The sequence below is a fragment of the Phytophthora cinnamomi genome (genome assembly GCF_018691715.1).
Source record: "Phytophthora cinnamomi strain GKB4 chromosome Unknown Contig41, whole genome shotgun sequence".
Taxonomy (NCBI): domain Eukaryota; phylum Oomycota; class Peronosporomycetes; order Peronosporales; family Peronosporaceae; genus Phytophthora; species Phytophthora cinnamomi.
This window is the reverse complement of record NW_027150974.1, coordinates 286165-301929: the sequence shown is the minus strand read 5'-3', so window position 1 is coordinate 301929 and position 15765 is coordinate 286165. Positions and strand designations below refer to the sequence as shown.

The window sequence follows — 15765 nt, the reverse complement described above, 5'->3', positions numbered from 1 at the left end:
CGGGGCGTCGATGGTGCTCGCCCCACATGGAAGTCTCGAAGCGGAGTTCAACGCGCGAATGAGCAGAGTCAGAGAGGCGGTTGAGTGGGGCTTCGGTAGGGTAAAGACACTTTGGTCCATTATCAACTGGGACAAGAAGATGCGAGTGCGTCAATCGCCAGTTGGAAAGCTATTTTTCGTAGCCGCCTGGCTCACAAACTGCCATACATGTTTGCAACCTCATGGCAACCAAATCTCCATGCATTTCGGACTACAACCGCCGTCGCTAGATGTCTACCTTGCCAGCTAAGTTGTTAATCTACCTATCGGCGTTCTTGCCCATCGCAATCTGTAGAAGCTTCACCATAAAGGCTTGATTCTCCTGCTCACGCCGCTGATCAGCAGCTTCACGTCGCTCTTCGCGCTCTCGCTCAAGCAGCAGTCGCTTCTCATCTACTTTCTCTGTCCCACCAATTTATAGGTACTTTGGTTTTTTGTGTACCACTCAACATTGTTAGAATGATTTCATTGGTTAAAATAGTATTGGCTAAGGCGGGCTGAAGTCCACCGTAAAACGGTTGGTGGTGGACATTAAATCGCCACAACAGTTTCGGCAACCAAGATGACACGCACAGTCGGGGCCAACGACATCTCTCCGCAAACGCGCGTTGCGGTGGTGGTCTTCCTTACCACCTTGAGTAAGGAAGGCCGCCTCCGCTACGGAACCATAGCGCGAGCCAAGCGGCTCTTCAAGCTTAGCCGCGCTTCCGTAGAGACCACCTGGGGTCTACGTAACGACTCCGCTGCCCTCGTGCAGCCTCGGCGGCCGTACCCGCCGAAGAAGACCCGCCTCAGCGCCAAGGAGGTGGGGGAGCGAGTTGCAGCGGTGCCGCTCTGCCAGCGGCAGACTTTGCGTGCTCTCGAAGCGGCCTCCGGCATCCCAAGATCGACGCTGCACCGGCACCTCAAGTCAAAGGTCCTGCGGCGCTTCATTTCAAGGGTCAAGCCGACGCTTACCGACGGACACAAGCTTCAGCGGCTAACGTGGGTTCTTGCGCACGTGCAGCGCCCTATTGGTAAGAATTTGGATTTTTCATTGTGAATGATATTAATTTACAATTTATTGTAATTAATTGTTGACTAATATAATTGTTAGGCGGACTTTTGTATCGTTTCAATGCAATGTATGATATTGTCCATATAGATGAGAAATGGTTCAATATGTACAAGGCGTCTTCGCGATACTACTTGACCTCTGATGAAGCACTACCTTACCGATCGTGTTCGAACAAACGCTATATCGGTAAGGTGATGTTTCTTGCAGCAGTAGCAAGACCGCGATACGATTTTTCCCGAAAAAGTATTTTTACGGAAAAATTGGGATCTGGCCAATTGTTGAGCGCACCGCAGCAAAGAAAACCTCCAAAAATCGGGTTGCGGGAACGCCCATCACCAAGAACATCAATATGTCAAGAAAGATATACGTGCAGATGCTCAAGGAAAAAGTTTTCCCGGCAATTCGTGCCAAATGGCCAGGTACGTGTATTTATCAAACTGCCGATACATTCTCTCTATTAACGTTTGTCATTTTACGTAAACAGGTCGGAAAACTTCCGTTATACGTGTCCAACAGGACAACGCTGGCCCGCACGTAGAAGAAGATCATGGTGAGGTTCTTGCCGCCGGGAAGGAAGGTGGTTGGGACATCCAAATGTTGTGCCAGTCGCCTCGCTCACCCGAGTGTAACATACTGGATTTGGGAATTTTTAATTCTATTCAGTCCATACAGTATCGTCAACCGACAAACCAGATCGACGGGCTCATCGAAGCTGTAGCTAGTGCTTTTAATAGTGTTAAATACGAAACTATAGATAAATGCTTCCTCACTTTGCAAAAAGTGTTGGAATGCATTATCATTAACGAGGGAGGCAATGATTTTAAGCTCCCTCGACTTCGTAAGACCGTCGGCCCTAATGGGCTCGGTCCAACGTCACTTGCCACTACGGCTTCAACTATAGAAAATGGCTACAAAGCACTGACTTCTCAGATTCTCAATCAATAAAACAATGTTTATATTTGTTAATTCCGTACCTAAAACTATATCAATCGATGACTGGATGAAATTATCATGTGATTTGACGCATATCGTCATAACAGGCAATTAAACCTCACTTTTTGGGTGCCTATTAGAGAGTGTTCCGCACGTTTCTGGCAGTTGTGCTGTTACATACGTGGTCACCAAGTCGGAGTGGACATCTGGTAATTTGTTTTACTAATATCGCTAATTTGCCGTGTAATTACGAAATAAAACCTTATTTCTTTCAAAAATGTTTTCGCGTTTGTGTTGTTATTTATTTGCTGAGCACTGTTATTAATCTGCAAAAACTATAATAAAGAGTGCGCTAGTGCGGGCTTTTAAACGCGGCTATTCCGGTCTTCGGCTCATATGTGTAGGTGAATCTATGGTTCGAAATATCAACTACCTATAAATTGGTGGGACAGAGAAGTAATTCAATTCTTCGCGCAGCCTCTTCTCGCTTGTAGTGCAGCCGTTCACGCATGTAGTGGGCCTACTTTGGCTCACTACTTTAGCTTACACGTCGCGCTACGTGTATGAGGAAGCGTAGGAGTTTATTAATAATTTGAATTAATTATACTTGAGTCCACAAGTATAATATAAATTAAATAAAACACCAAATAGGTAGTTTAAGGTAAAATGAGAACTGTATTGTTTGTAAATTGATCTTCCTCTAAAATCTGCTAAAACTGTTTATCATCTATGAAAGGGTTGGCAGCGGCTGGCTGTCAGAGCCCCGCTAGTATGCATGTCTCTGATTGGTAGAAAGATGCTGCTTTCTACCAATAGAATCTTTTGGGTATGTGTGGACCACTCACTGTGGTGGTCCACTTCAATGTATCCATTGGTGTGTCTTACACCAATGTGAGGAAGTATCTAAAACCTTTAACAGATATTTATCTGTTAAACCATAAGCGGCAATTGCCATGCACAAGTGACAGTTGTCACTTGTGACCGTTATCGTGCACAAGTGACTGTTGTCACTTGTGTGTGTAACCCCGTTACACCATCCCCCCGTTAAGCTTAGACGTGTCGGTCTCGACACGTCAATTAATATTGACTGCTTGTCAATTGTTTGTGCTGGGGATTTCCGTGCTCATCTGCAATGAGCACGATCAAGTTGAAGACCACCATTGCAACAGAGTGTAAACTCTCTGTTGCTGAGTACAATGCGCGGTAGCTCGAGGTGCGCCGCTACCACGAGGACAGACAACACAGTGTCTGTGTATGATTCTTCGATGTCGACCACGTCTATGCGTCGACATCTCTAAGCGAATTTCTGTTGCTTACCGTGATCGGGTAAGCAAGCGCCAAAGCACTTCGAGTCCTTCTCGAAGTGGCAAGTATTAGCAACTCCACGCTGTTGCGGTGGAGGTTGGTGTCCGTGCGCCGTGCGCACTGTCCGTCCAGGTGGCGGTGCATATTAGCAACCGCGACCACAACAGGTATACTATATGTATACCTGAGAGCTTCAATGATCTCCGTGCTAATTATCTAGCACGCGAGTCATCAGGCGTTGTAGATTACTACAGCGCTCGCACTACCTTCTTGCTGGTAGTGCGTGTTGGGTTTCGTACTCTTTCACCATGTCCGGAACGTCTTCCATCAGGACGTTCCGTGGTTCCCACGTGTCGTGTTGGGGAGGAAACCTCTCCAACGAATGCGAAAACAATCCGGACCTCGGATTGTTTTCCTATGATCAACAATTCGCTGGACGATCCAGCGAATTTCTCCGCGTGCGTCTCGCAGCGGTGGCGGAGGTGGTGGAAACACGCTCCGATGGTCAACGCCGTGTTGACCTTCATCTCGTGTTGCTCCACGACCAAGTGACGGTCGTGGAGTACTTTCAGAGCGCGGCGGTTGCCGCTCTGTTCCTTCGTGTCCCGGCTCTGGCGGTCTCCCAGACCGCCTTGAACGTGCCGGTCGGGCTGTAGGCCCGACTGTATTAACTGCTCCAGCGCGACTACGCGCTGGAGGGGAGGGTTTCCCCTGTCGAGGCTGTCTCTTCGGGTCAGACGAGCCACCCCGCTCGTGCTGGAGGTATGGCTTTAACCGCCCGACATAAAATGTCGGGTGGAGCCGCATGCTAGACGGTATGTCTAGCGTGTATGCGTTACCGTGGCGTGCCATCACCGTGAATGGCCCGATGAAGCGCGGAGCAAGCTTGCTTGCTCCGAAATCCGAAATTGCATGTTTGGGCAGGTTTTGAGTAGATAACAAAACCAATGAATCCACGTTGAATTCATTTGTGTTGCCCCTGCCAATATTATCGGCGTTCAGCTTCTGTTTATCCACAGAAGCTGCAATCGTGTCCTGGACAAACCGAATTAAGGCTTGTCTTTGATTGATAAACTCAATCGCATCCGAGCTGAACTCGTTCAGCTCGCTCTCCGCAAGAGGTCCGGCCTCTGCGTGGTTCTTCGCGGTGTCTGCGCCCTGCGCAGACCCGTGGTCCTTGTTCCTTGTGGAGTCTGTGTTCTGCACAGACTCGTTTTCCTTGTTCTGGGGGTCAGCGCACTGCGCTGACCCTTGGTTCTTCCTGCCAAGGTCTTGTTCCTTGTTGTCGCGGCTGACACTGTGCAGGTGTCAGCGGCTTTTTGCGACTGCTGTGTTGCAGTCGTAGATCCTCCCCCACTTAAAGTGGGAGCCACCACTCCGAGTAAACTCGGCAGACGGGGATGCCGCATGGCATTCACATAAAACGGTGTATGCCCGGTCGAGGCATGCACCGAGTTGTTGATGGCAAACTCTGCCATCGATAAGCACTCGCTCCAGTATTGGAACGAGTGAGCGTAGCTCTTCAAAATGTCGACGAGCACGCGATTCACGCGCTCGGTTTGACCGTCCGTCTGCGGATGATCCGCAGTCGACATTGAAAGTTGGCTCCCAAGAAGTGTAAACACTTCTTGCCACAGGTGCGCTGTGAAGCGCGGGTCTCTGTCCGACACGATGTCGGACGGCATGCCATGGTGTTTGAACACCATGTCGACGAACAGACGGGCCGTCTGCTTCGCGGTCACCTCTGCCGGCACCGCAGCAAGATGTACCATCTTGCTGAAGCGGTCGACGAAGACCACAACACCGGTATTCCCTCCGCTGTCCGGGGGAAGACCAAAGATGAAGTCCAATGACATGGACTTCCAACACTCCGACGGAGTCGGTAGTGATTGTAATGGAGCCTGCGCCGTTTGCGCAGGCTTCACGCGTTGGCACACCTCGCAAGCACGGACGTACTTGCGCACCCACTTGTACTGGTGGTGCCAGTAGAAGTCACGCGTGAGAAGGACGTACGTCTTCTCACGTCCGAGATGTCCCGCAGATGGGGCATCATGATACTCGTACATGATCCTGAGTCGCAGGTCATGGTCATTTGGCACGACAACGCGATCCGCGTTGTCGTCGACTGCATTGTAAAGCAGTAGTCCTTCGTGCACACGAAAGCGGTGTGCACGCGCTCGAAGGTGCTTGGGCAGCTTCTGACGGGACTTGTCAGAAGGCGCTGTGCCATAGGCCAGCACGAGCTTCTCGTCCGCGTCGTGCGCGTACGCGGCCTTCACGTCATCCAACAGAGATGATGTGGGTTTGCTCGATCGCATGGCGTCAATGGCATTGACGTCAACAGCTTCTGCATAGTCCGGCCGACGTGATAACGCGTCGGCCACTACATTCAATCTTCCGGGTTTGTATTCGACCCGGAAGTTATACTCCGCAAAGAATGAGAGCCATCTCGCCATTCTTTGTGATATGTGTGGCGACTTCACAGCGGTGCGCAGTGATGCATGGTCGGTGTAGACCACAAATGGTCTACTCCCAAGCAAATACACTCGGAACTTTGCGAGTGCATACTTCATGGCAAGGAGTTCCTTGTCATGCACCGGATAGTTGCGCTCAGCTGGCTTCAGCTGACGCGATTGGTAGTAGACGACACGATCACGGCCCTCGTGATCGTGCTGCATCAACGCGCATCCGATCGCGAAATCGGATGCGTCACACACTACGTGAAATGGGCGATCTTGGTCAGCCACTGCCAAGATCGGCGCCTCAGTCAAGCCCCGCTTGACTGCATCGAATGCCTTTTGGCAATCGGGTGTCCAATTCCACACAGCTTCTTTCTTAAGAAGCTGTGACAGCGGGCGGATCTTGCCCGCATAGTCCTCCACGTACTTGCACAAGTACGTGGCCAAGGAACTGCCTCAGTTCCTTGACACTTGAAGGCGTTGGCCATTCGTTAATCACTCTGACCTTTTCTGGGTCAGGGCGGACACCATTCTTCCCTACGAGACACCCGAGGACGGGTATCTCGCTCGCCCCGAAGATACACTTCTTCAGGTTCGCGTAGAGCTTATGCTTTCGCATAAGCTCAAGTAGCTACCGGAGATGCACCCTGTGCATCTCTTCCTTCCCGTCCACAGCCCGGCTGTGGATGAACACATCATCGAAGTAGCTCGGTGCGAAGTCGCGCACCGAGCGCAACAAGTGCGTCACGCACCTGTTGAAAGTCGCAGGGGCATTCTTAAGCCCCTGTGGCATTACTAGCCATTCCCAGAGCATGCCGCTTGGCGTGCTCACTGCCGTGAGAGGGATATCGCTCTCACGCATTAGGATTTGATAAAATCCATCTCGCAAGTCGAGAGCACTGTAAACGGTGCTCCCGGCCATCGAATCGATGATAACATCTTTTCGTGGTATCGGCGTCTGCGCCGGCACCGTCGCATCGTTCAGCTTGTTGTAGGCATGAACGATGCGCCATCCGCCCTGTGGCTTCTTGACACAGAACGTCGGAGCACTGTGCGGGGACTTTGATTCCCGCACTTGTCCTGTTTTACGACGACTTTCAAAGAAGTCGTCGATCGCTTTCACTTGCTCTCGCGGCAGTGGCCACTGCCGCGTGACACAGTACTTCGTGCCCGGCACGAGATCAATCTCGTGCTGAATGCCCTTATCCTGCGGAAGCTCCGCAGGAATGTCTTCCGGGAGTACGTCTTTGTACTCCCTTAACAATTCGTAATAGGGACTCGACTTCAGCGAGTCCCAACCTTGTTCCTCGAAGCGCTCTCGCTTCGTCTTCGCACTGAGAGTGTCTTCACTCTCAGTGGTACTTCCCATGAAGAGCTGCCTCAGCTCTTCGCTCTCGCTCTCTGTTCTTTCGCTGTCCGAAAGAACGCAGACTTGCTCGATGCGTCCATCGTGCAAGTCGCGCGTGAAGCGCTTCCAGCTCATGGCTGGGAGCGAAGTCAACTCCGACGCTATCGTCGGAGGACTAGCGAGTTCCATCTCACGATACTGGAATCCAGTATCGGTGCGCGTCAAGACGCTTAGCGTCTTGACATTCGTCGTCACCGCCGTAGTCTGCCCAGCAGACTGCTCTTGTTGCGTCTCGGTCCCGGACCGAGACTTGCGCAGCGTTTTCCGCTTGCGCCGTCTTCTTGTTGTGCGGAGCCCGGCTCCGCACAGTTGTTCTTCTGGTCCAGGCCCGGCCGTGGACAGTTGTTCGCCGGCGGACCGTCCGCGGGCGCGCGGTATCAAGCCCGGCTTGACCGCATTTTCCTTCGTGCAGCCCGGCTGCACGGTAATGTGTCCCTTCGCCGGCAGACCCTGTCTGCGGGCGCGCGATATCAAGCCCGGCTTGATCGCATGGCGCTTCGTCGTGCAGCCCGGCTGCACGACAGCATGTAATTGCGTCAGTGCGGTACGTTTGCAACCGTCCGCACTGTTTGCAGCGTCAACTCCCGGAGTTGACACGCCTTCGTCACCTCGACGCCATTCATTGGCGGAGCCCCTCATGACCGAGGGTGCGTCGGCTCCCGGAGCCGACGCGTCGTTGTCGACCTGACCGCTTCGGGTCAGGGACTGTCCCTACACGCTTGAACGTGGGTGTTGGTTCCCGGAACCAACACATCTTTTTTCTTCCGACGTCGGCAGCATTGCCGACGTGGATTTCTCTTGTGCGCATCCACGCGCACCCCTTAAGCACCCCGGGACAGCGGCATTAAGCGCTGTCTCGACTGGCGAGTCGCGCGCACCTGCTGGTGCGTGCGCTGCGGTAACAGGGCCATCGGTCTCTGTTCCGCAGTCGCGACCGAAGCGCACGAGCGTGCGCTTCTTCCAGTCAATTACCGGATCATGCCGTGCAAGCCACGGCATGCCCATAACAACGTCGAACTTATCGTCCAGGTCCAGGACGATAAAGTGTTCGACAAACACCCGTTGTTTGTACGAGAAGCGCACGTTCACGACGCGCTTCTCGGTCTTCACGATGGCACCTGTTGCCAGTCGTACCTCCAGAAGACTTCGAGGTGTATCTACCTCCTCGAAGTCAAGTCTCGGTAGGCTCCGTAGTCGAACAAAGTTGTTCGACGCGCCTGAATCCACCAAAGCTCGAAGAGAGTCACTCGCTCTCTTCGAGTAAACCTTCAAGATGACTAGGTTTGGCCTGTCATCTTGTTTCTTGTAGTGAGAGCTGGTCTCACTGGGGCTGCAGTCTCAGTGTCGCGTGCCCGATGTCGGCACGCGCGACTGCATTACCAGTAGGGCGCCCCGCGCCTACTGGATGTTCACGTTTTTTGTTTGTTCGCGGCGATGCCCAGCATCGCCACGACGGCCACTATTGTAGTGCACGGGAGCCGTGCACTCTCTGGCAAAGTGACCGATCCTTCCGCAACGGAAGCATCGCACATTATTTCCGTGCTGCTGGTGACCAGCAGCCGTTGCATTCGAGAGGTCCATTGGTTCCGGACCTCCCGTGCTCACTACCGGGCGCGGTTGCGACCTCGGCACGCTCGCATGTAGTTTAGCCTGCCGCAGGCTAAACTCTTCTTGTATTGCGAGAGTAATCGCAGCTTCGAGTACTCGGGTACTCTCGGAAGAGATAGGTCTTCACAGGCCCATCTCTCAGTCCCTTCATGAACGTGACGACTTTAGTCGCCTCGTCTATCGGGTTGGTCACGATGTTCGAGACCAAGTACCGTGCACGCTGCGCGTAAGCATGGACGTCATGCTTACCCTGCTGCAGGTCGAGGAATTCCGTCCTCGACCGGAATTCATTTTGCGGGGGCTCAAACGCTTGTTTGAGCTCCTCTTTGAATATCTCGTACGTGCTAAAGCACGTAGGATCTGAGAGTCGGCGTCCGTACGCCCAACTCCTCGCTCGTCCGCCAAGACATGACATGGCGAACGCAACCTTTGACAACGGGTCGACGATACGTCGAGCCGCAATGGCTGTGTCGAGTTCGACAAGCCATCGGAGGAGAGGCTCGCCCTCTCTTCCTACATAATTGCTCACGCTCAATTTTAATGATTGAGCACGCGGTGTCGTCCCCGACGACGCCGTTGTTGAGGAAGCAGCATCGCGCTGCTCCTTCATGATGAATCCCAGAGCAACATCATGTTGCTCTGTCGGCGATAGCGTACGCAACATTGTAGCTATCGCCGCCTCCCCAATGACTGTTGACAGTCGTTGGAGGGCCTCCCACTCTGGATCCGACAGGTGGGGGCAGTCCGCGCGTGCAACATGAGTTGCAGGCGTATTGGAGCTCTCCATGGGCACCTCCGTGCTCATGTGGTTCTCGGCTCCGCGTTCGTACACCTCGTACGAACGTCAAGTAGTCGGTCGTTGGACGGACTACAAAGTGCTACCAGGTGTAGTGGGCCTACTTTGGCTCACTACTTTAGCTTACACGTCGCGCTACGTGTATGAGGAAGCGTAGGAGTTTATTAATAATTTGAATTAATTATACTTGAGTCCACAAGTATAATATAAATTAAATAAAACACCAAATAGGTAGTTTAAGGTAAAATGAGAACTGTATTGTTTGTAAATTGATCTTCCTCTAAAATCTGCTAAAACTGTTTATCATCTATGAAAGGGTTGGCAGCGGCTGGCTGTCAGAGCCCCGCTAGTATGCATGTCTCTGATTGGTAGAAAGATGCTGCTTTCTACCAATAGAATCTTTTGGGTATGTGTGGACCACTCACTGTGGTGGTCCACTTCAATGTATCCATTGGTGTGTCTTACACCAATGTGAGGAAGTATCTAAAACCTTTAACAGATATTTATCTGTTAAACCATAAGCGGCAATTGCCATGCACAAGTGACAGTTGTCACTTGTGACCGTTATCGTGCACAAGTGACTGTTGTCACTTGTGTGTGTAACCCCGTTACAACGCAAATACTCGTACTTGGCTGACGAGTCCGACAACGTGTGCTCTATTGCCTGTGCAATAGAGTCACGCACGGCGCTGAGCTTTTCGCGCTTGCTGGGTTTTGTTGGCCTGCGGGATCCAATCGGCGCCGCTCTTTTCCGACCGACATTGTCTTTCGCACCCACCGCTCGAGGCCCTGCAGGACTACTTATTCTCTGACTGCCATGTCCAGCTGTCTCCGCGTCTACAGATATGCCATCACCGGCAGCACAAGTATCATCGTCGTCCTCTTCCTCACCACGCAGCTCGTCCATAGCAAGTCGTCGCATCAACTCACCAGACGTCTCAATCCCTTGAATCTTGGCTCTCTCCATTGCCCTTTCCTGCTCTGTCTTCTCCTTCCACTTGTCCATACGGCAGACAATATCTTCTAGCAGAACGTCGCGCTCCTTGTACTCTTCAGTGGTCCCAGACGACCGCAACGAGTTCCGCTCATCCGCCCGATAAATGCGCACCAACCGATCAAAGCGCGTACGAATAGCTGATCCATCTTTCTTAACAAAACCTTCGACGGCTCGACACTTTTCAGCAACAGAATCAAAGGCCTTCATGATCCCGTTAGCAGTGCCTACAGCAGCCTCCCACGGCCGGACTAAGTTCACACAGCGCAACAGAGTAAGATCATCGGCTGCGGTAAAGTTTTTCCTCCCCGCTTCAGGTGTATATGCTGGTCCAGCACTAGGAGGAGCCGAAGCATCGGCTTGGTGAGATGCTACGTGGTCTGCCATGATTCCTACCAAACTGAAAGTGAATCACAGCCTCTCGAAACGCGAATTTGGCTGGACGACAGTCTCCTTTCAGTTTTCATAAACAGTGCTTCACTGAAACTGAAAGTAAACTCAAACGGGGCTTCGAAAGGTCTCTATTTTTGTAGGTGGCCACCAACAGGGCCTCATATAAACAGGTTTGACTGTAGTTTTCCACGCGAAGTGAGTGCAGTGTTGAAGCAAGGCGGAATGAGCAAGCGGACGAAGCTGGGGAAAAGGTGTTTTGAAGCAGAATGAAGACATTACGACCAAGACCTCAAATTGAAGACCCAACATCTAGTTGTGCAGATAATGGGTAGGTGGGCTGGCCAATGCCGATCCTGGACCAGGAATCTTGGCCCCCCTTCCTGTCGTGGTTCATTTGGAGTTACGTCGACGCGGGAATCAATCCCTCACGACCGCGCCGCCGTACAAGTGCTGTGGGCGTTTCACCAGCGTTGCATCCAGCACCACGCCTGCCATATCGGCGTAGTTGTAGAAATTCAACCCACCCACCATTCCTGATAGGGGTTGCCACTCGGCACCTTGCCTCTCAAGCAAGGCAAGGCATCTTCATGCCTTTGACCTTAACCAAATGAACCACATTGACCCCTAATCTGATTGAATGCTGCAAACCATAGATTTCGTACCATCCAGCCCTTCTACGGTAGTGCTCCAACTCAGGGGTATGGATAATGCCCATGAACCAAAACATGGGTCTCTGGTGTGTATCAAAATACCGTGCTAAGTTAAAAGCCATACAGAAGATTGAGGCGATGGTTCTTGTCGGCAACGCGGATCTGTACACATACCAGTAGTAGCAAGCAGCACATTTATTGCCCTTCTAATTGGCATCAAAGCTGAGGTCGATGGTGCCTTCCAGTGAGTCGAAGCAGAACCGGGATGCCACTACTCGCTTGGGTGCCGCGCCAGAAGCTGCGGGCGACACAGGCGGGAGGAAACGGATGAGTTGCTTCGCGTACCGCACCGCAGGACCTGTCGCTACCACGTGCTGGCCAGCAGCATCCAAAGTGTACTCGACCCAGACAATCACCGCATTCGCCGCCGCGTCGGTCAGCTCAATCGATCCGTTGGTGGCGACGGTGTGAGCCATCTGCATGAAATCCAGCGCCGCAAGCTCCAACACCTCCGATGCTGGTTCATACGAATACATGTAGACCGGGAACGGGAAGTTGCGCGTGTAGTACTCGTCCTGGAACTGGTCGAAGCAGCTGTGATCATATCCTGACACATTACCGACCGCGCCGAAGCATTGGTGCAGGCGCTCGAAGCGTACAGCCTGAGCTACAACACGTGCGCGAGCAGGCAGCACACGAGCCTTCGGATGCAGCAGTCCATCGACGGCGGAGCGTCGCAGCCAGAAGTTGAAAGCCTGCCAAAGAGGCAGGTTTTGCATCGAGTAGTAAAAAGGTTCGCCGACCAGCAGATCTACGCTCGCTGGCTCACCTTGCAGGTGCTCGGGCAGCAGTCCCTTCACGCCGCTACTCAGGACCTCTGCACCGGCATTGTTGTAGGCCAGCACCTGGTCAAAGATCCGGGCGGAGACCTCCTTAGACTCGACGGAGGTGACGCTGGAGACCTCTTTGTGCGTAGCTGCCAGAAGCCCGCCCAGCGATCCGTCACTAATGTCCAGACAGGAAATCGGGCGCAGAGGTTCGTCTTTCGTGAGCGCGGCAACCGCCGACGACACGGACGCGGTGTAGGCTTCACGGCGCGCGGCGTCAGTGAGCATGGAAATACGCTCAGCGTTGCAGATGAGGTGCATCCCGCAGGTGCACGGAGGCTTCTCGCTCACCACAGTGCGCTTCGCCTTCTTGGGCGAGTCGGTCCCCGGTGCAGCTTCAACGTCGAACCAGATGCGAATGTCGTCGTGGTGAGCACGCAGCACGAGTTTCTCGCTCTCCTTTGCGTAAAAGTTCTGCACGAGAGGGAAGACGACCTGCACCCAGTGGTCCTGCCAGTTCTGAGCGCCGGGCTTCGTCGAGTACACGACGCTGTTGTCCTCGTCAAAGCTCACCTCCCACCACATGAGCACGGCCTGCACCTTTCCAGCCTCGACCACGTCAACGATCGTCTCTTGGTACTCGGCTGCGCCCGTCGTCGGCTTGGTGAAGTCAAAGCTCAGCACCTTTGTGGGCTTCGTCAGCAGCTTGGACTCCTTCTCCAGCGCGCGGAAATGCACGGGCAGCGCCGGCTTGCCACCGTCGCACTGCCACGCGGTGTCACTTCTAGCTAGCTTGGCTTCGCGCGGGGCAACGGATCCTTCTTTCTGCTGCTTCTCCGGCACCGCGAAGCTGTTGAAGTGGTACACGGGCTCGCTCTCGATCACCTGGGCGAACACCGTGGCGCGCTCGGGCACGATCACCGCGTCGGGTGTCAGCAGGTGCTGCATGGCGTGGCGGATCGTGGGCAGCACGGCCTCGCCCAGCAGCACCGAGTCGAAGAGCTCGGACACCAGCATGTCGGCGCGCCTCGGCAGGTGGTAGGTGGCGTTCGGGTCCTTGTCTTCCTGCGTCTCCGGCGCCACCTTCAGGTCGGTGGACCGCAGCTTGAACACCGTGATCTTGTCCGGGTGGTTGGCGCGCGTCACCTGCTCGGCGATCTCGGCCATGGGCACGAACATCTCGCAGGCGTAGACGTGCGCGGCCCCGTGGGTGGCGGCGAGCATGGACAGCAGTCCCGTGCCTGTGCCGATGTCGAGCACGACCGGCGCGCGGCCGCGCTGCTGCGTGAACTGGGCGATGGCGCGCCGGATGCCGCGCTCGTAGCAGGCGTTGCGGTCGTGGTCGCGCAGCATGGAGGTCATCTGGGACATGGCCACCACGTTCTTGTAGGCCTCCTGCGGACTGCCCTGCTCCACCCACATGAGGCCGCCGGCCTCGGGGTTGAGCTGGGCGGCCAGCAGCACCTTGGAGACGCCCGAGACCACGGACGAGGGGTCCTGCTCGTCCTCCAGGTACGAGTAGGGCACGTCCACCACCACGGTCTCCTCGGCGGCGGCGGTCTCGATTGCCTCCTCCAGCGACAAGCCCGAGGCGGGCGCGGCGCGCGGCGAGGAACTGCCGTCGGGCTGGCCCTCGCCCACCAACGCGCCGCCGTACTTGTCCACCCCAGCGTACATGGCTACACTATTTGATTGACTAGTTTTCGGTTTTTGGTCTCCGATAGTTTTTTTTGTTTTGATTGGTTGAGAATCGTGGTGTGTAGGACGTAATATTGTGTGGAGGTGTGTAAAGAGGAAAGTTAAGTCCCTGATGCCCAGGTAGTGAACACGTAGATATACTGCTAGGGCTTCAACTGACTTCTCTAAATGTCGTTACGAAGTTGATAAGAGCGTTCCCGTCTTCCTTGAACATCATTTTGCGTCAAAAGTGTTAGTGAGTTGCTGCAGTGTATCATTTATGATGTGGCCTAGAAATTTGGCTTGGCCGACTTTGAGGAGCTGTGGCACGATATTTTCGTGGCGATGTTGGCAGGGCGAGGCAAGTTTTTATTAGTCGTTCGCGATCGTATTAACTACGTGACAATAAAGAACCTTAATTAAAAAGAAGCTATGGCATGATATAGCTGAGCATGAATCTAATGGAAGCTCGGCTTATTGTAAATCCACTCATGATTCGTCTTCTTGGTACTCAGGATTAATCCTCACCCAGTGAACTACCTCGCCGTTTGAAGATCAAAATTCAATAGTTCCTTTTGTGTGTGCGGTGCATACGAAGTGCAGGGGGCTCTTTAGTTTCTGGTGTTACATCCAGGCATGTTCTTCTTGCACTATAACCGTTTACCGCTGCTGTTGCGGCCTGGTCCAAACCGCCACACGACGCAATTGACGAAGAGCAACGTTTGTTGACGCTAAGTGAAACTATTTTGCGCGAGATTTACACGTAGCGAAATTAATAACTCATAAGTACAGCGCCCCCGTGGTCTGTCCAATCGTGTGATGCCATCAGCCCTCAATGGATCCATTATTTTCCTTGAGCTAAAGACCGTTCACCTAGGGTGCGGCTTGAGCAAAATATGGCTGTGCATCGATGAACTAGCAATATTGACGAATAGAAGCAATACGTTTTAAATGTGTGGCCAGCACGAGAGTTGCCAAGATCACAATGTAGTGTCAAGCAAAAGCGAACAAAGGTAACTGCATTTTCTAGTGGAATTACTGGTAGTGTTAATAATGCGAGTTGAACAGCATTTCGTCTCTATTTGTTAGTGGAAGCCTTGGGTTTTAGTCGAAATAATAATATCAGTTTATCGGGTATGTGTATAGCAAACAATTCGTAGCTTTTAGTGGAAATCCTAGAATGTACACATGTACCCAATTTCGGAAAGCGGATAAAACTAAAAGCTAAATACCAAGTAAGGTACCCGGTTTCACTAAGTTGCAGTAAAGGTTCGGCCACGCACAGCTCTTCGACCTGTGAATGATGACATCAACGCTATTAACTATCGTGAGGGAAGTCGACAGTGCGAAAACGCTTGCCCAAGGTTGGCGGATGAGTTGGGCGAGTGGTGATGCTATGCTATTGGTTTCGTTTGTGTAAAAATGCACTTGTCTTTGTTAAACGCGGCGATTGGGCAAAATACCTACCAATGGTGGGTCTCTCCAGGGGCAGCTTCAATTTGCATTGGTGCAAGGCAACATTCCCAGTAGAAATGCGCGTCACATGGAAGCAGCGGCATTTGACGGCGTACAGAGACCTTGGCGGCGTCGCAAACAGCCCACTATTACCACCGACGCGG

At 53.0% G+C, this 15765-nt stretch overlaps 2 protein-coding genes across 2 annotated transcripts; one reads left to right on the top strand and one right to left on the bottom strand.

Annotated features, from left to right (window-relative positions):
* Positions 1–601: 601 nt before the first annotated feature.
* IUM83_17452 (uncharacterized protein) lies at positions 602–1081 on the top strand (the record flags this gene model as incomplete). The annotated part of the gene is made up of 1 exon (XM_067942400.1): positions 602–1081. The coding sequence occupies one exon, from the start codon at positions 602–604 to the stop codon at positions 1079–1081; it is 480 nt and encodes a 159-aa protein (XP_067791139.1).
* Positions 1082–11848: 10767 nt separating this feature from the next.
* IUM83_17451 (Arginine N-methyltransferase) lies at positions 11849–14146 on the bottom strand (the record flags this gene model as incomplete). Its single annotated transcript, XM_067942399.1, has 1 exon — positions 11849–14146. One exon carries the CDS (start codon positions 14144–14146, stop codon positions 11849–11851), a length of 2298 nt encoding a protein of 765 aa, XP_067791138.1.
* Positions 14147–15765: the final 1619 nt, after the last annotated feature.